Source organism: Oncorhynchus mykiss, chromosome 12, assembly GCF_057628025.1.
Source record: "Oncorhynchus mykiss isolate SJ-2025 chromosome 12, ASM5762802v1, whole genome shotgun sequence".
In the NCBI taxonomy this organism is placed as follows: domain Eukaryota; kingdom Metazoa; phylum Chordata; class Actinopteri; order Salmoniformes; family Salmonidae; genus Oncorhynchus; species Oncorhynchus mykiss.
The window spans coordinates 17,309,347-17,330,125 of NC_143033.1; the positions used below are offsets into that span (position 1 = coordinate 17,309,347).

The 20,779-nt window shown below is 45.2% G+C and overlaps 1 protein-coding gene across 1 annotated transcript in view; it reads right to left on the bottom strand.

Annotated features, from left to right (window-relative positions):
* Positions 1–18,255, bottom strand: part of LOC110537061 (ADAM metallopeptidase with thrombospondin type 1 motif, 6) — a 130,587-nt gene extending 112,332 nt beyond the window's left edge. The window contains exons 1-6 of the mRNA XM_036937044.2: positions 17,757–18,255; positions 15,038–15,541; positions 13,845–14,245; positions 8,087–8,267; positions 2,746–2,996; positions 1,951–2,034 (exon numbers count right to left, since the gene is read on the bottom strand). Of these exons, the coding sequence (XP_036792939.2) occupies positions 1,951–2,034; positions 2,746–2,996; positions 8,087–8,267; positions 13,845–14,245; positions 15,038–15,137 (1,017 nt within the window). The 5' untranslated portion in view covers positions 15,138–15,541; positions 17,757–18,255. The remainder of the gene's footprint in view (positions 1–1,950; positions 2,035–2,745; positions 2,997–8,086; positions 8,268–13,844; positions 14,246–15,037; positions 15,542–17,756) is intronic.
* Between the last annotated feature and the right edge of the window lie 2,524 nt (positions 18,256–20,779).

Sequence of the window (20,779 nt, forward strand, 5' to 3'; positions counted from 1 at the left end):
TTCTGTCCAAAAATGATGCAGAAAAATGTATTCATGCTTTTTTTACTTCTAGGTAAGACTACTGCAATGCACTACTTTCCGGCTAACCGGATAAAGCACTAAATAAACTTCAGTTAGTGTTATATACGGCTGCTAGAATCCTGACTAGAACAAAAAAAAGTATCATATTACTCCAGTGCTAGCCTCCCTACACTGGCTTCCTGTTATGGCAAGGGCTGATTTCAAGGTTTTACTGCTAACCTACAAAGCATTACATGGGCTCGCTCCTACCTATCTTTCTGATTTGGTCCTGCCGTACATACCTACACATACGCTACGGTCACAAGACGCAGGCCTCCTAATTGTCCCTAAAATTTCTAAGCAAACAGCTGGAGGCAGGGCTTTCTCCTATAGAGCTCCATTTTTATGGAATGGTCTGCCTACACATGTGAGAGACGCAGACTCGGTCTCAACCTTTAAGTCTTTACTGAAGACTCATCTCTTCAGTGGGTCATATGATTGAGTGAAGTCTGGCCCAGGAGTGTGAAGGTGAACGGAAAGGCTCTGGAGCAACGAACCGCCCTTGCTGTCTCTGCCTGGCCGGTCCCCCTCTCTCCACTGGGATTCTCTGCCTCTAACCCTATTACAGCGGCTGAGTCACTGGCTTATTGGTGCTCTTTCATACCGTCCCTAGGAGGGGTGCGTCACTTGAGTGGGTTGAGTCACTGACGTGATCTTCCTGTCTGGGTTGGCACTCCCCCCTTGGATTGTGCCGTGGCGGAGATCTTTGTGGGCTATACTCGGCCTTGTCTCAGGATGGTAAGTTGGTGGTTGAAGATATCCCTCTAGTGGTGTGTGGACTGTGCTTTGGCAAAGTGGGTGGGGTTATATCCTTCTTGTTTGGCCCTGTCCGGGGGTATAATTGGATGGGGCCACAGTGTCTCCTGACCCCTCCTGTCTCAGCCTCCAGTATTTATGCTGCAGTAATTTATGTGTCGGGGGGCTAGGGTCAGTTTGTTATATCTGAAGTACTTCTGGCTTATCCAGTGTCCTGTGTGAATTTAAGTATGCTCTCTCTAATTCTCTCTTTCTCTCGGAGGACCTGAGCCCTAGGACCATGCCTCAGGACTACCTGGCATGATGACTCCTTGAAGTCCCCAGTTCACCTGGCCGTGCTGCTGCTCCAGTTTCAACTGTTCTGCCTGCGGCTATGGAATCCTGACCTGTTCACCGGATGTGCTACCTGTCCCAGATCTGCTGTTTTCAACTCTCTAGAGACATCAGGAGTGGTAGAGATACTCTTAATGATCGGCTATGAAAAGCCAACCAACATTTATTCCTGAGGTGCTGACTTGCTGCACCCTCGACAACTACTGTAATTATTATTATTTGACCATGCTGGTCATTTATGAACATTTGAACATATTTGAACACATACTGGCCACCACTCATAGCCTGGTTCCTCTCTAGGTTTCTTCGTAGGTTTTGACCTTTCTAGGGAGTTTTTCCTAGCCACCGTGCTTCTACACCTGCATTGCTTGCTGTTTGGGGTTTTAGGCTGGGTTTCTGTACAGCACTTTGAGATATCAGCTGATGTACGAAGGGCTATAAAAATAAATTTGATTTGATTTAGATACAGAGAGAGAGGAAGACAGAGAGAGAAGCAGAGAGAAGCAGAGAGATACAGAGAAAGAGGAAGACAGAGAGAGAGGCAGAGAGAGAAAGAGGAAGACAGAGAGAGAGGAAGACAGAGAGAGAGGAAGACAGAAAGAGAAAGAGGAAGACAGATAGAGAAAGAGTGAGACAGAGAGGAAGACAGAGAGAGAAAGAGGAAAACAGAGAGAGAAGAAGACAGAGATAGAAAGAGGAAGATTGCGAGAGAGAAAGACAGAGAGAGAAAGAGAAAGACAGAGAGAGAAAGAGGAAGACAGGGAGAGAAAGAGGAAGACAGAGAGAAAAGAGTGCCCTCACCTGGTCCTCAGTCAGTACGATCAGGCGGGTTACTATAATGTTCACAACGTTTCCTAGGCTGGCATCACGGTAAAGTTTGGCAACCTGACCTCCAGAAAAGAAGAAAAGACACAAAGTCAGACAAACTGTCACAACACTGGATCAGTGTATCCTTCACACATACTGGGGTTGAAAACAGCAACCACACATCCAGATCACGCTGCGATTTAAATGTCTGTTTTCAGTTAGAGAGAACATTCTGTTAAAATGTTAATGAAAACAAAATTCTATCCAAAGAGAGAAACGCTTCGAATAAGTCCATTGTTCATGTTCTAATACTCTACATTGGCCTGTTTCCAATATCAGCAGCCTAGAGGTGCATCTTAATATCTTTCCTCCAGTCCTTCATCTGTATTGATGTGAAAGACCTGGACAGGTGAAAGTGACTGCTTTGTAATATTCTGTGAACTCAAACTAACACAGGGCAGGAGATGAGGAAACAACCACATTAGACCATTGACATGAACCCATTTTAATTGTTTTTGACCTTTATTTAACTAGGCAAGTCAGTTAAGAACAAATTCTTATTTACAATGACGGCCTACACCGGCCAAACCCGGACGACGCTGGGCCAATTGTGCGCCGCCCTATGGGACTCCCAATCACGGCAGGATGTGATTCAGCCTGGATTTGAACCAGGGACTGTAGTGACACTGCGCCCCTCGGAAGCCCTAGTGATTGACTCCAACTCTATTGTCAGGCTTTTCTTTGAGACAAAACAACAGTAGTCAAAGCGAAAAGCCGGATCAAACTTACAATATTCATCACAGACAGGATGTAGTGCTCGATGTCTTTGCGTCCATGGTAACCAACCATCATCTTATCAGCTACCACCAGGGTCTCTACAAAGCGCTCCATGCTGACCGACCGCCTCTGTCTGTAGCCCCTGCCGGGAAGGGAACTGTTGGACCCAGGGGCTGGGGTGGGAGAGAAGGAGTGAGAGGAGGAGGTTGGAGAGGTTGGGGAAGGAGTGCTATGTTGGCAGGGGCTCCCGCTTTTTGTGAGGTCTGCGGATGAAGGAGGGAGAGAAAAAAAGATGCTCAACCAAGTGAGTAAAGTTGTTGTCTGATGATATGCTGTGAAAAAGAACCATCTCAGGTGATTAAATGAAATGGTTTATCTGATGATCATCTTCACAGGGTGTGGTAATTTCAAAAAGAAAGGGAGCACTTCATACTGTTCACCTCAATAGAAACATTCGAGGAAGATTATAAACTACTGATGATTTGATAACCAATAATCAGTTGAACATTTATTAAACATTAAAAAAACTATTCACTAAATTAAAACAAAATTAAACAATCAGATATACAGTAGCAGTCAAACGTTTGGACACACCTACTCATTCCATGGTATTTCTTTATTTTTACTCTTTTCTACATTATAGAATAATAGTGAAGACATCAAAACTATGAAATAACACATGGAATAAAGTAGAAAACAAAAAAAGTGTTAAACATGATTTTTTTTATATATATTTGAGATTCCAACCTTTGCCTTGAGGACAGTTTTGCACACTTGGAATTCACTCAAACAGATTCATGAGGTAGTCACCTGAAATGCATTTCAATTAACAGGTGTGACTTGTTAAAAATACATTAGTGGAATTTCTTACCTCCTTAATGCGTTTGAGCCAATCAGTTGTGTTGTGACAAGGTAGGGGGGTATACAGAAGATGGCCCTATTTGGTAAAATACCAAGTCCATAATATGACAAGAACAGTTCAAATAAGCAAATAGAAACAACAGTCCATTACTTTAAGACATGAAGGTCAGTCAATCTGGAACATTTCAAGAACTTTGAAAGTTTCTTCAAGTGCAGTCACAAAAACCATTAAGCACTATGATGAAACTGGCTCTCATGAAGACCGCCACAGGAAAGGAAGACCCAGAGTTACCTCTGCTGCATAGGATAAGTTCATTAGAGTTACCAGCCTCAGAAATAGCAGCCCAAATAAATGCTTCACAGAGTTCAAGTAACAGACACATCTCAACATCAACTCTTCAGAGGAGACTGTGTGAATCAGGACAAATTCATGGACAAATTGCTGCAAAGAAACCACTACCAAAGGACACCAATAAGAAGAAGAGACTTGCTTGGGCCAAGAAACGTGAGCAATGGATATTAGACCGGTAGAAATCTGTCCTGCGGTCTGATGAGATTGTTGGTTCCAACCGCAGTGTCTTTGTGAGATTCAGAGTAGGTGAACAGATGATCTCCACATTGTGGTTTCCACCGTGAAGCATTGAGGAGGAGGTGTGATGGTGTGGGGTTGCTTTGCTGGTGACACTGTCTGTGATATATTTACATGTAGAATTCAAGTCACACTTAACCAGCATGGCTACCACAGCATTCTGCAGAGATATGCCACACCATCTGGTTTGCGCTTAGTTGGACTATCATTTGTTTTTCAACAGGACAATGACCAAACACACCTCCAGGGAATGTAAGGGCTATTTGATCAAGGAGAGTGTTGGAGTGCTGCATCAGATGACCTGGCCACCACAATTATTATTATTTTTTTTTTTAATCTTTATTTATACAGGTTCTTCTCATTGAGATAACATCTATTTTCCAAGAGAAACCTGGTCCAATAGCAGCATGCCCTGACCATAGTAAGCTGTTTATTATCTGTGTTGGTTGGGGTGTGATAGTGACTTGGGTGGGTCATCTAGGTGAAATGTATTTCTATGGTGGCCTGATATGGTTCCCAATCAGAGGCAGCTGTTTATCGTTGTCTCTGATTGGGGATCATATTTAGGTAGCCATCTTACTCATTGTGTTTGTGGGATCTTGTCTACATTTAGTTGCCTGAGTGCACAACAGTAGCGTCACGTTTCGTTTGGTTGGTTGTTTGATGTTTTGTTCAGTGAGTTATGTTTTATTCAAATTATGTGGAACTCTACGCACGTTGCGTCTTTGTCTACTCATTACGACGAGCGTGACAGAAGATCCCACCTAAAACGGACCAAGCAGGGTGGCCAGGAGGAATGGACATGGGAGGAAATCATGGATGGAGAAGGACCCTGGACGCAGGCCGGAGAGTATCGCTGTCCAAGAGAGCAGTTGGAGGCAGCGAGAGCGGAACAGCGACGATACGAGGAGATAGAACAACGACGGAAGCACGAGAGGCAGCCCACCCCAAAAAAAAAAAATTGGGGGGAGGCACACGTGCTTACCGTGGGGAGCGTGTGACCGGTCAGGCACCGTGTTATGCGGTGATGCGCACGGTGTCTCCAGTGCGCATTCACAGCTCGGTGCGCTCTGTTCCAGCTTCCCGCAGTTGCCTGCTAGAGTGGGCATTCAGCCAGGACGGATTGTGCCGGCTCAGCGCTCCTGGTCTCCAGTACGTCTCCTCGGTCCAGGATATCCTGTGCAGGTTCTACGCACTGTGTCGCCAGTGCGCCTTCACAGCCTAGTGCGTCCTGTGCCTCCTCCCCGCACTCGCCCTGAGGTGCGTGTCATCAGCCCGGTGCCACCTGTACCGGTCACACGCACCAGGCCTCCATTGCGCCTCCACAGTCCAGTACGTCCTGTGCCTCCTCTCCGCACTGGCCCTGAGGTGCGTGTCACCAGCCCGGTACCACCAGTTCCGGCACCACGCATCAGGCCTCCAGTGTGCCTCCACAGTCCAGAGCTTCCGGCGACAGTTCCCAGTCCAGAGCTTCTGGCAACAGTTCCCAGTCCAGAGCTTCTGGCAACAGTTCCTAGTCCAGAGCTTCCGGCGACAGTTTCCAGTCCAGAGCTTCCGGCGTCGTTTCACAGTCCGGAACCTGCAACGACGGTCCTCAGTTAGGAACCTCCTGAGACGGTCTACGGTCCGGAACCTCCTGAGACGGTCTGCGATCCGGAGCCTCCAGAGACGGTCGGCGGTCCAGCACCTTCAGCAGGGGTTCTCAGTCCAGAGCCTCCTGCGACGATCTACGGTCCGGTTCCTCCGCCGACGATCCACGGTCTGGAGCCTCCGGTCACGATCCACGGTCCGGTGCCTCCAGCGACGACCCACGGTCCGGAGCTTCCGGCGATGCGCCCCGCACAGGAGCCGCCCCCGACGCCCTGTGTCATCCATCATAGATGCCCACCCGGACTCTCGCCTATTGAGTCAGGTTTTGCGGTCGGAGTCCGCATCTTTGGGGAGGGGTACTGACCATAGTAAGCTGTTTATTCTCTGTGTTGGTTGGGGCGTGATAGTGACTTGGGTGGGTCATCTAGGTGAAATGTATTTCTATGGTGGCCTGATATGGTTCCCAATCAGAGGCAGCTGTTTATCGTTGTCTCTGATTGGGGATCATATTTAGGTAGCCATCTCCCTCATTGTGTTTGTGGGATCTTGTCTACATTTAGTTGCCTGAGTGCACAATAGTAGCCTTACGTTTCGTTTGGTTGGTTGTTTGTTGTTTTGTTCAGTGAGTTTTGGTTTATTAAAATTATGTGGAACTCTACGCACGCTGCGCCTTGGTCTACTCATTACGATGAGCGTAACAGGAACAAAGTTTCAGACAAAACAACTGACATACGCTACCACAACAATCCCCCGACCTCAACCCAATTGAGATGGTTTGGGATGAGTTGGACCACATAGTGAAGGAAAAGCAGCCAACAAGTGCTCAGTATATGTGGGAACTCCTTCAAGACTGTTGGAAAAGCATTCCAGGTGAAGATGGTTGAGAGAATTCCAAGAGTGTGCAAAGCTGTCATCAAGGCAAAGGGTGGCTACTTCGAAGAATCTAAAATCTATTTTGATTTGTTTAACACTTTTTGGTTACTACATGATTCCATATTTGTTATTTAATAGTTCTGATGTCTTCACTATTATTCTACAATGTATAAAATAGTACAAATAAAGAAAAACCTTGAATGAGTAGGTGTGTCCAGACTTTTGACTGGTACTGTATGTCCATGAAGGCATAGCCAGAGCAGAGCCAGGAGAGGGCTGGAGATAGAATGGCAGTCAGACACACATTGGGAATCTGGTCCTTTGAACCTTGCAGCTGAAGGCTTCTCTTCCTTTATGGCCCAGATGCTCTGGGGAAGGGCTATAAGATAGAACATGTCAGGGCACGTCAACTTCCTGCCCGTGACAGCCTTCGCTGCTACTTATAAGACCTTTGCCCCAAATACCTCCACATCCACCTGGTTCCCCTCCAATTCCCATCCCACCACACCACATCTCACAGGTCACAGCTCTGCGGAGAGCCAGAGTATGTGTATTGTTCATAAAAACACTTAATGTGAAAAGGAGTGTCCATTTGAATTCAGTGGTAGTAGTTGCTCTAGTTCTATAGTGCCCAGTCACAAGGCCTTTTTAGGATCCGTTTCTGGTGTATACACCAGGCTGAGTGGAGGCCAGAACGGGTCAAGCTTACAGCAGCATGGTCATATCCACCGGAACCTGGGCCTAGAACCAAACCAGCACATCCTCTGTCCTGCTATGTATAGCTGCTTGTTTATGTCAGTCACCCAGTTCAGAGTCGGTCCAGGCTGAGAAGAGGGGAGGGGAGGGGAAGAAAGGAGAGGAGAGAAGGGTAGAGAAGAGAAGGGCAGAGCAGAGAAGAACAGAGCAGAGAAGAGCAGAGAAGAGAAGAGAAGCGCAGAGAAGTGCAGAGAAGAGAAGAGCAGAGAAGAGCAGAGATGAGAAGAGAGGAGAAGAGAAGAGCAGAGAAGAGAAGAGCAGAGAAGGGCAGAGAAGAGCTGAGCAGAGCAGAGAAGAACAGAGCAGAGAAGAGAAGAGCAGAGACGAGAAGAGCAGAGAAGAGCAGAGAAGAGAAGTGCAGAGAAGTGCAGAGAAGAGCAGAGAAGAGAAGAGCAGATAAGTGCAGAGAAGAGCAGAGAAGAGAAGAGCAAAGAAGAGCAGAGAAGAGCAGAGAAGAGAAGAGCAGAGAAGTGCAGAGAAGAGCAGAGAAGAGAAGAGCAGAGAAGAGCTGAGCAGAGAAGAGCAGAGAAGGGCAGAGAAGAGCAGAGAAGAGAAGAGAAGAGCAGAGAAGAGCAGAGAATTGCAGAGAAGAGCAGAGAAGAGAAGAGCAGAGAAGTGCAGAGAAGTACAGAGAAAAGCAGAGAAGAGAAGAGCAGAGAAGTGCAGAGAAGATTCTTCACCAACCTGAGATGCCACAGCTGAACTCGTGTTGGCTGGGTTGCTGCCGCGGCGAGGGGATGGAAGACTTTTTATATATAACATGCTGCTGTCCTTCTCCCTGGTCCCATTGGCTGGAAGTTGTGGAGGATATATTCTTGAGTGGCTCTATTAAATACTGCTCTTCTTCTGTTGTAATAACACCGTGCTTGTTGAGAAACAAGAACATCGAGAGAGACAGGTTATAAGCAAAGAATGCAAACAATGTCACAACACTCACACTTAAACACAACATTTCAATTGACCTTATTGTAGTTTTTAAATAATTACATAACACCATTAAAAAATATCTAACAATTTTGCCAAAAGTAATTCCAAGTACGACCAGCTGTTTATATGTTTATACTGTATTATTGACTGTATGTTTGTTTTACTCCATGTGTAACTCTGTGTCGTTGTATGTGTCGAACTGCTTTGCTTTATCTTGGCCAGGTCGCAATTGTAAATGAGAACTTGTTCTCAACTTGCCTACCTGGTTAAATAAAGGTGAAATAAATAAAAAAATATTGTTTTACTACTGAGTATTATTAACCAGTATTATTATTATTAACCAGGTTGAACGCTTTGTTCAGCACAACAACAATCATCTGTGAAATGATTGGCACCCTGAGTCAGGGCTAAATGGCTAAATGGTGTGTTACATCCTGAGTCAGGGCTAAATGGCTAAATGGTGTGTTACATCCTGAGTCAGGGCTAAATGGCTAAATGGTGTGTTACAGCCTGAGTCAGGGCTAAATGGCTAAATGGTGTGTTACAGCCTGAGTCAGGGCTAAATGGCTAAATGGTGTGTTACAGCCTGGGTCAGGGCTAAATGGCTAAATGGTGTGTTACAGCCTGAGTCAGGGCTAAATGGCTAATGGTGTGTTACATCCTGAGTCAGGGCTAAATGGCTAAATGGTGTGTTACAGCCTGAGTCAGGGCTAAATGGCTAATGGTGTGTTACATCCTGAGTCAGGGCTAAATGGCTAAATGGTGTGTTACAGCCTGAGTCAGGGCTAAATGGCTAAATGGTGTGTTACATCCTGAGTCAGGGCTAAATGGCTAAATGGTGGGTTACACCCTGAGTCAGGGCTAAATGGCTAATGGTGTGTTACATCCTGAGTCAGGGCTAAATGGCTAAATGGTGTGTTACAGCCTGAGTCAGGGCTAAATGGCTAAATGGTGTGTTACAGCCTGGGTCAGGGCTAAATGGCTAAATGGTGTGTTACAGCCTGAGTCAGGGCTAAATGGCTAATGGTGTGTTACATCCTGAGTCAGGGCTAAATGGCTAATGGTGTGTTACAGCCTGAGTCAGGGCTAAATGGCTAAATGGTGTGTTACAGCCTGAGTCAGGGCTAAATGGCTAATGGTGTGTTACAGCCTGAGTCAGGGCTAAATGGCTAAATGGTGTTACATCCTGAGTCAGGGCTAAATGGCTAATGGTGTGTTACATCCTGAGTCAGGGCTAAATGGCTAATGGTGTGTTACAGCCTGAGTCAGGGCTAAATGGCTAATGGTGTGTTACATCCTGAGTCAGGGCTAAATGGCTAATGGTGTGTTACAGCCTGAGTCAGGGCTAAATGGCTAATGGTGTGTTACATCCTGAGTCAGGGCTAAATGGCTAATGGTGTCTTACAGCCTGAGTCAGGGCTAAATGGCTAATGGTGTGTTACAGCCTGAGTCAGGGCTAAATGGCTAATGGTGTGTTACAGCCTGAGTCATGGCTAAATGGTGTGTTACAGCCTGAGTCAGGGCTAAATGGCTAATGGTGTGTTACAGCCTGAGTCAGGGCTAAATGGCTAAATGTTGTTACATCCTGAGTCAGGGCTAAATGGCTAATGGTGTGTTACATCCTGAGTCAGGGCTAAATGGCTAATGGTGTGTTACAGCCTGAGTCAGGGCTAAATGGCTAATGGTGTGTTACATCCTGAGTCAGGGCTAAATGGCTAATGGTGTGTTACAGCCTGAGTCAGGGCTAAATGGCTAATGGTGTGTTACAGCCTGAGTCATGGCTAAATGGCTAATGGTGTGTTACAGCCTGAGTCAGGGCTAAATGGCTAATGGTGTGTTACAGCCTGAGTCATGGCTAAATGGCTAATGGTGTGTTACAGCCTGAGTCAGGGCTAAATGGCTAATGGTGTGTTACAGCCTGAGTCAGGGCTAAATGGCTAATGGTGTGTTACAGCCTGAGTCATGGCTAAATGGCTAAATGGTGTGTTACAGCCTGAGTCAGGGCTAAATGGCTAATGGTGTGTTACAGCCTGAGTCAGGGCTAAATGGCTAAATGTTGTTACATCCTGAGTCAGGGCTAAATGGCTAATGGTGTGTTACATCCTGAGTCAGGGCTAAATGGCTAATGGTGTGTTACAGCCTGAGTCAGGGCTAAATGGCTAATGGTGTGTTACATCCTGAGTCAGGGCTAAATGGCTAATGGTGTGTTACAGCCTGAGTCAGGGCTAAATGGCTAATGGTGTGTTACAGCCTGAGTCATGGCTAAATGGCTAATGGTGTGTTACAGCCTGAGTCAGGGCTAAATGGCTAATGGTGTGTTACAGCCTGAGTCATGGCTAAATGGCTAATGGTGTGTTACAGCCTGAGTCAGGGCTAAATGGCTAATGGTGTGTTACAGCCTGAGTCGCATAACATTGCAGGCTGCAGCACATAGAACTAACTAACAGTTCTGCTCTGCTCTGTGTGTTGCACTGTAGTCAGATGTAGAAACACCCCACACTCTGAAGCAATTTGATCAATCATGTTATAACAACCAATTACACCTAGAACAACGCTGTAATTACTGGGACTGGAACCAAAGTACACAGCTCTCTGCCCTTGAACACCCCCTTTGTAACATAAATTGAAAAAGTACTTCAGAATGTGTTTATAAAAAACATTGGCACGCTGTTTCCCTCCGTAAAAACCCACAACGAAACCAATTAACCAAATATGACAACTTGGCACACTCCGGCAAGAAACACAGATTTGATAAATGCCTAGCAGAGTGTGATGTCAAGATATCAAATAAGTCTAGCAACTTACAAGATTACACTTCAGATACATTTCAGTTTTGTCCATTTTTGGTACTATTAAAATGGTCAGAGGCGAAACAGACCTAATTCAATGTATGATACTGTACATTTGGTCGCAGCAACAGTAATACATGTTTTTCTCCACATAATTGTGATTGGCACAGAGGAACAGAGCTTTCTTCTTGTTCTTAGATGTTTCAAAGTCAAAGAGGGGGATGAGAGGGGGATTGGGTGATAAGAGGGTGGATAATGTGGTATAAGAGGGGGGTGAGAGGGGGATTGGGTGATAAGAGGGTGGATAATGTGGTATAAGAGGGGGATGAGAGGGGGATTGGGTGATAAGAGGGTGGATAATGTGGTATAAGAGGGGGATGAGAGGGGGATTGGGTGATAAGAGGGTGGATAATGTGGTATAAGAGGGGGATGAGAGGGGGATTGGGTGATAAGAGGGTGGATAATGTGGTATAAGAGGGGGATGAGAGGGGGATTGGGTGATAAGAGGGTGGATAATGTGGTATAAGAGGGGGATGAGAGGGGGATTGGGTGATAAGAGGGTGGATAATGTGGTATAAGAGGGGGATGAGAGGGGGATTGGGTGATAAGAGGGTGGATAATGTGGTATAAGAGGGGGGTGAGAGGGGGATTGGGTGATAAGAGGGTGGATAATGTGGTATAAGAGGGGGATAATGTGGTATAAGAGGGGGGTGAGGGGGATTGGGTGATAAGAGGGTGGATAATGTGGTATAAGAGGGGGATGAGAGGGGGATTGGGTGATAAGAGGGTGGATAATGTGGTATAAGAGGGGGGATAAGAGGAGGTATACGAGGGGGATAAGAGAGGGGATAAAAGGGGGATAAGAGTTTGGCCAGTCTGTCAGTGGTGAGTTTTAATGAAGACAGTCTGGCAGTCTATCAGTGGTGAGTTTTAACAAAGACAGTCTGGTCAGTCTATCAGTGGTGAGTTTTAACAAAGACAGTCTGGTCAGTCTATCAGTGGTGAGTTTTAATGAAGACAGTCTGGTCAGTCTATCAGTGGTGAGTTTTAACAAAGACAGTCTGGTCAGTCCATCAGTGGTGAGTTTTAACAAAGACAGTCTGGTCAGTCTATCAGTGGTGAGTTTTAACAAAGACAGTCTGGTCAGTCCATCAGTGGTGAGTTTTAACAAAGACAGTCTGGTCAGTCCATCAGTGGTGAGTTTTAACAAAGACAGTCTGGTCAGTCCATCAGTGGTGAGTTTTAACAAAGACAGTCTGGCCAGTCCATCAGCGGTGAGTTTTAACAAAGACAGTCTGGTCAGTCTATCAGTGGTGAGTTTTAACAAAGACAGTCTGGCCAGTCCATCAGCGGTGAGTTTTAACAAAGACAGTCTGGCCAGTCCATCAGTGGTGAGTTTTAACAAAGACAGTCTGGCCAGTCCATCAGCGGTGAGTTTTAACAAAGACAGTCTGGTCAGTCCATCAGTGGTGAGTTTTAACAAAGACAGTCTGGTCAGTCCATCAGCGGTGAGTTTTAACAAAGACAGTCTGGCCAGTCCATCAGTCTAAGATCAACACCTTTAAGAGGAACAATACCTAAGCTTTGATTAGCTGCCTCGTTAAGGCCCACAGAAAGCAACACAATCCCTTTCTTTATTTTTTCACTGGAGAAACTCAAGCCCCGTTCATAACCTCCTTGTCTAGTCCCTTACCTCCAAACAGACACGTCTCATAGATCTGACACTACCAGATAGTCCTGGGCTGGGGGTGTGTGGAGCTATTACCATATCGCCTGCACTCATCCATCCAACCACTTCAGATCTACAACAAATGCCTAGGGGTAAGTTAGGGGCTGAGGGTTGATTTGGGACTGGGCATTAGTTTATCTGGGGAAACTGAAACCTGAGGAAAAGTTTGATGCATCCCCAAAACAAGAGAGTTGGTCCTGACTGTTTAGTAAGCAAACAGAAAGACAGCCCTGCATGTTTACTGTCACAGTCCATTGAGAAGGATAGGTGTGGGGTATACTATGGTGAACTGACTGGCTGGCTGGCTGCCTGGCAATGTGTTAGGTTCTTTATAGTGGGCAGACTAACTGGTTGGCTGGCTGGTTTCTGGCTGGCTGCATATTAGGTTCTTTATAGTGGGTGGACTGGCTGGCTGGATGGCTAACTGCCTGGTTGGCTGGCTTGCTGGCTGGCTGTGACTAAAGCTCTGATGATCCTGTAGAGAACTTTCCTCATCAGCCTTATCTTACTGTGCCCTATCCTAACAGTGTCACTGTGCCCTATCTTAACAGTGTCACTGTGCCCTATCCTATCACTGTGCCAGGTGGAGGGAGGCCAACATGCTATTTAGCAAACTACACTCTGTCTAATCCTGTAGAGCTGTGGGTTTGTCTGAGGTAAGCAGAGCAGAGCAGAGAGACGGCATAGTACTAACTCTCTGTGACTCAGACAGGGAGAAGACTGGTCAATGGGGGCCTCCTGGCCTCCTCACAAAACAGGTCCTTGAGTACTATTCAAACACACTCAAATATACACAAATACACTCAGACATACTCAAAACTAAAGTCACAGAAAGCCATGAAGGGGAGTAGAATGGTGGTGGGTGTTCTACGAAACACAAAGATCAGGTTGTCCTCTCTTCCATCCCATCATCACACATTCCAATACTGCTTGGCTACTACATACAGCAGCTTCCTTCCAACACACCGCCGAACCAAACACATCCCATGGTACTCACCAAGCCCTTACAGTTACTGAGCGCTACTCGGGTGGAGCTGTACTGATCCTGCAGGTATCCTACATAGTGGCAGTTCTCCATCATGTCATGTCTCCACTCCAGGCCCTCTCTCCCCCAGTACTCCACCGTGAAATGTTTGGACACCAGGTCGGGGTTGAGGGTCAGGTTTAAGTGAAAGTGCTTTCCGTAAGCCGACAGTCTGTAGAAAAGCCGGGACTGGGCCGGGTCCTGTTCGGCATGGTCGGTTGGCTCTGGGCCAATGGTGGTGTTGGTGGCGTCGGCGGTTTGTCTCCTGCGACCGGGCTTGTGATGTTTCACAGTGTAGCTGAGGAAGTCCCCGTTCTCATCCACTCGCACTGGCACAGTCAGCTGGTAGTGCTGCAAGTAGGACAGGTACTCGTCTTTTACAGAAAATAATGAATGGGGGGATGGAGGGATGAGCCATCGGAGGAGGGGTGTATGAGGAGGAGAAAGAGACAAATGAGAGGGATCTAGCCATTGCAGAATACATACAGGATACACACTACAGATAGTAGGACTCATAGAAAGTAGAATGTCAGTGTATGTCTATAGTGGAACTCAGACAGTGACAGGACAGACATGACCTCACAGTGTGCCAGAGCTAGCAGGTTGTGATTCATCCCTCTAAAACAACAGTGAGGTCAGGATCACCAGATGTTACAGATGTCTCAATGACTGACTGACCACTGACCATGTGCAGCAACCATGCCTGCACCTGCCTCACTGCTTAGAGAAATCACTTTCTCTAAAGGAGAGCATTTCTAGTACCTTGATAGATGTGCACAAACCCCTTTTATGCAGTCTATCACGAATAGTGCCCTCTAGTGGCCACATGGGTGGAATGTTATTCATAATTTTCATAATTTCATAATTAATAAAGGTTATAAAAAAATACAAATAAAAATGGTATTTCTATGTCAAACAGTTTTGGTATTGAAATATATTTCAATCTTCTGTGATGTATATAAAGTGTAATATTGGGATGCAAACTCAAAATGGAATACATTTCTACTCTACATTTAACAGTGTCGTCTTTTTTTAAGCCCATAACCATTTGTTTGAGGTGTATCCTTTTGTTTCAAAGTAGATCTATTTAAGACGACCATGAATCACTGTATGAACCAGATTTAGCCCACTGCAGTAAAATGTTATTAAGCAATGTGCAATCATACCTTGTGAGTTGTGTGAAAGTCTTTGAAATTCAGAGGAAGCCATGACCACCACCATACTCAATATCAATATCCAAGTCAGCGTCTTCCACAAAATTTCCATAATTTAGAGAAAGGTCTGACATGGGGTTGGGGGGAGGAGGGTTGAGGGGGGTGGTGGTGCTATTGATGGGCTAGGAAAACACGTTCAGTCCGGCGTGCCTGGCACCATAACAAGCCCATGGTTTTAGTTCCTCTGTGTGGGAAATGTTATCACTACTTCTCCTTCTCTTCTCGTCTCATCCAGGTCTCACACAGAGAATGTCTCAGAGACACTCAGCTTCCTCCTGAGGGCAACTGACACTTCCAGACCTCACTGGCGTTTCCCTCTGAGCTCATGTCAGCCACGCGGTGGTGATGCTAGAATCCAGCAGTAGATCAGTCAGTCTCTTCAAACACATCCCATGCAGCAGATCTATAGATCTAGATCTATATTGGAAGCTTGTCTTGACCAATCCATATGCATACCTGTGAATACATCATTTCATAGGTAAATAAGCATACCTGCTACAAAATAACTGCTAAACCAGTACTGATAAACCAGCCTGATAAACCAGCCTGCTAAACCAGTACTGCTAAATCAACCTGCTAAACCAGCCTGCTAAACCAGTACTGCATAAACCAGCCTGCTAAACCAGTACTGCTAAACCAGCCCGCTAAACCAGCCTGCTAAACCAGTACTGATAAACCAGCCTGCTAAACCAGCCTGCTAATCCGGTACTGCTAAACCAGCCTGCTAAACCAGTACTGCTAAACCAGCCTGCTAAACCAGTACTGCTAAACCAGCCTGCTAAACCAGCCTGCTAAACCAGCACTGCTAAACCAGCCTGCTAAACCAGTACTGCTAAACCAGTAATGCTAAACCAGTACTGATAAACCAGCCTGATAAACCAGCCTGCTAAACCAGTACTACCAAACCAGCCTGATAAACCAGCCTGCTAAACCAGCACTGCTAAACCAGCCTGCTAAACCAGTACTGATAAACCAGCCTGCTAAACCAGCCTGCTAAACCAGTACTGATAAACCAGCCTGCTAAACCAGTACTGATAAACCAGCCTGCTAAGCCAGCCTGCTAAACCAGTACTGATAAACCAGCCTGCTAAACCAGTACTGCTAAACCAGCCTGCTAAACCAGCCTGATAAACCAGAGGCGTGTGTTTAAGGACGTTTATGACACCATACCATCTCCACAACCTAAGGAGAAGTCAGCCTCTCAGACGTTCAACAGCAAGTCAACAACCACAACAACCCATTGATCAAGTACAAAAGCAGTGTGTGCTGATGTCCACCAGCCTCCTCAGTCAACACAGCACCTGTCTCTATAACAGGTTGTGTCATCTCTATCCCACTGATTCTCTCTGCAGCCAGGAGCAAATCAATAGATCAATGTTGGTGTCAGCAAGCCCTCTGAGTGTGTGTGTGTGTGTGTGTGTGTGTGTGTGTGTGTGTGTGTGTGTGTGTGTGTGTGTGTGTGTGTGTGTGTGTGTGTGTGTGTGTGTGTGTGTGTGCAAATAACGCAGAAGTAAAGGTGTAATAATCAGGTAATACCCATGTAATAATGCACACATTCATCACATTCATCCATTATTAACCTATCAAGCAATTGATCAATCAATCAATAAAAACATGTATATTTCAAATCACTTACCGAATATTCTTCAAGAAAGATAAGGTCACTCACTCACACAGCTCATAAATTGCATGTCATACTGTTAGAACCAAGCGCAGGCGAGGTTCCAAATTTAGGTCCTAGCGAAAATGACGCGTAAACTCCACCAATCACCTCTGATCTATCGGATGCGCGTAAAGACAGTACGGGTGGGTATCTGTCTGTGGATAGGATCCATAGTGTTGGAAGCGGCGTGTTGTATCTTCTCCAAAGGCTATATAACCAACATAGCTGCACATATCCAGACAGCAGCGCTAAATCTACTTGGCCACTCCGTCTGACCCAGACAGTTGGCACTCGGCCCGAATACATCAGACTACAACGACCGACCAAGCGACCAACCGATCGCTCAAATAAAAACAAGTGACTTTACACTGCTTCTGTTAATCTAGGAGGCTATGTAATTCAACTACAACTGGAATGTAATACAGACAGCCCAGCGCTGTTCTTATTTTAGGGATTTCGAAAAGAGTTTGAAAATGCCGGGAATGATTATTGTTAGTAGCCTAGCCTAGGCACTCTATCTCGGCAAGTCATTTGGGTTTGTTTGACTTTGCCGACACAGACAGACTGTTCTTACAGATGTGGATCTGTTTTAGTGAGTTACAAATGTAACAGTGCAAGATAAAGTAGCCTGGGCTATGCCAAGTGCTCATAGGCATCAAACCAGTTTTAAAAGATACACTGTTCTATAAAAATGATGGAATAAAGAGTGGATGCAAGTTTGCAACTTTAACCAACATTTAGGCTACTCACCAAACACTGTGTCAGGAATTGTAAGTGCCTATAGGGTATACTTTTTCACTTTTGATCTGTTTCTCGTTTTGTTAAAATCACAAAAGAGATTTTCCAAAATATGTAGTCCACAATGTGAAAGATAAGTCATTGCATTTTCTGTTATTTTCTAAAGATGGATAGCCTACAGGTTTTAAAGAAGAGGGATCTGCGTTGGCTCCGTTAAACGTGCATGAGTTGTGTCTATGGAGTGCTGATAGACTTCAAGCAGATAGTTACCGTCTTCATTTTCATTGGCAGCGACAAAACCCAACTGTGGAGAGTAGAGTACAGATTGCAGACAATAGACTTCGTCTGCACTGAGTTCCGTGGTAGCCAGATCACTTCTCTCCTCTGTGCATCTCTTCTCGGTTTATGCCATTCTCTTTTTCTTGGACTCTCATACCGCTACTGCAGTGGCTCGCTCCCCTTGAGAAAACAGAGGAGCACAGGCTAAGATACAACTCACTATGCAGAAAATAATCTATCCCCAAGAATAAGGATACCTAATTTATAGCCCAACTGTCCTTTTTAAAATAGACTTGGTGTGTTTGCTGAGTTGTTACTTTTGGATAACGCAGGTAGTACTCTGCTTAATAATAGCAAATAGTCTAGGTCTAGGACAGTGCATGTAACACAGCTAAATTGAGATGAAGTATAGCTCCCTTTAATACAGTATACCCGGTCTGGAACCACAGCCAAGTTCCGAGCTGCTTCAAATTGGCAGCTTTTTCAGGCTGGGCGGTTCAGTTTACGTCATTGCAGATGTGCCTATTCTAACCATGTGTGCGCATGCTCCGATCTAATACCACGTGCAGGGGGGGGGGGGGTGGCAAAGTGTATGATATTTTTATTTATTTATTTCACCTTTATTAAACTAGGCATGTCAGTTAAGAACAAATTCTTATTTTACATTGAAGACCGAACAAACGGCAAAAGGCCTCCTGCGGGGACGGGGGCTGGGATTTAAACATTTTAAAAAAACATGTAAATATAGAACAAAACATACATCATGACAAGAGAGGACAACATAACACTACATAAAGAGAGCCCTAAGACAGCAACATAGCAAGGCAGCAACACACGACAACACGGTAGCAACACAACGTGACAAGAACATGGTAGCAACACAACATAGTACAAACATTGGACGCAGACAACAATACATCACGCAAATCAGCTACAACTGTCAGTAAGAGTGTCCATGACTGAGTCTTTGAATGAAGAGATTGAGATAAAACTGTCCAGTTTGAGTGTTTGTTGCAGCTCGTTCCAGGGGCTGCAGCGAACTGAAAAGACGAGCGACCCAGGGATGTGTGTGTTTTGGGGACCTTTAACAGAATGTGACTGGCAGAACGGGTGTTGTATGTGGAGGATGAGGGCTGCAGTAGATATCGCATTGACAGTATATGCCAACAATCACAGTAAGAACAAAGAACATGTGGCATACTTAAAAGTATTTATTGCAACAAAGATAAACACAGACCTAGACCTAGCTAATATGAAAAGTGTAATGAAATTGGTCAGCTTTAATAGCCTGCCCTAGACCTTGGCACATTTTGGTATATCCATCTATACACTGTAAAATATGTAGAATTCTATATGCCTACTTTTTGACAAAGCTAACCTGTATTTAATCTTAATACTACACTGACACTCCAACACACATAAACTTTATTTAACTAGGCAAGTCAGTTAAGAAAAAACTCTTATTTACAATGACGGCCTATCGGGAAACAGTGGATTAGCTGCCTTGTTCAGGGGCAGAACAATTTTTTACATTGTCAGCTCAGGGATTCGATCCAGCACCCTTTAGGTTACTGGCCCAACCCTCTAACCACTAAGCTACCTCTTCTGATGATTGAACACATAACGATTTGAAGGACTGGTGCGCCATCAAGTGTTCAAAAACTATATAGCAACTTTCACATTTCACAATTACCTGTCATCATTACCTGATTGAATTCTAGCCGAAATAGCAAAACTTCTGAGTTTAATGTAAATAATTCTCCAGGGAGTTTTTGATCAAAGGGAATCCCCTCCAGTTCTCTCTCTCTCTCTCTCTCTCTCTCTCTCTCTCTCTCTCTCTCTCTCTCTCTCTCTCTCTCTCTCTCTCTCTCTCTCTCTCTCTCTCTCTCTCTCTCTCTCTCTCTCTCTCTCTCTCTCTCTCTCTCTCTCTCTCTCTCTCTCTCTCTCTCTCTCTCTTCTCTCTCTCTCTCTCTCTCTCTCTCTCTCTCTCTCTCTCTCTCTCTCTCTCTCTCTCTCTCTCTCTCTCTCTCTCTCTCTCTCTCTCTCTCTCTCTCTCTCTCTCTCTCTCTCTCTCTCCTCTCTCTCTCTCTCTCTCTCTCTCTCTCTCTCTCTCTCTCTCTCTCTCTCTCTCACACACCTGTAATCAGAGTATCCCTCCAAAAAACATTTTCCACTATGCTTATGGTTGATATGTGACTAGGGTTAGGTGGTTTAACATCAGTCCACATGTTTATTACAGACACCAACACATGGGGTGCAGCTGCCAGTTTGAACCTAGGCCTCATGAAGTCAAATTACCTGCAAAAAATCAATACAGGGATCCTTGGGGATTGTTATCGGTTTGTAAGGTTAGCCCCCTTTAGTCTTGGTCCTTAACCTGGTACTTACTCACCCTCATGCATATGCAGTGCATTTGGAAAGTATTCAGACCCTTTCACCAAATGTTGTTACGTTATGCCTTATTCTAAAATGGATTAAATAAAAAATAATCCTCATCGATCTATACAGAATACCCCATAATGAAAAAGTGAAAAAAGGTTTTTCGCAAATGTATAATAAAAAAATAAAGCTCAAGTGCGTCCTGTTTCCATTGATCATCCTTGAGATGTTTCTACAACTTGATTGGAGTCCACCTGTGGTAAATTCAATTGTTTGGACATGATTTGGAAAGGCACACACCTGTCTATATAAGATCTCACAGTTGACAGTCCATGTCCGAGCAAAATCCAAGCCATGAGATCAAAGGAATTGTCTGTAGAGCTCAGAGACAGGATTGTGTCCAGGCACAGATCTGTGGAAGGGTACCAACAAATTTCTGCAGCATTGAAGGTCCCCAAGAACACAGTGGCCTCCATCATTCTTAAATGGAAGAAGTTTGGAACCACCTAGACTCTTCCTAGAGTACTCAACCAATCAGGCCTTTATGGTAGAGTGGCCAGATGGAAGCCACTCCTCAGTAAAATGCACATGACAGCCCGCTTGGAGTTTGCCAAAGGGCACCTAAAGGACTCTCA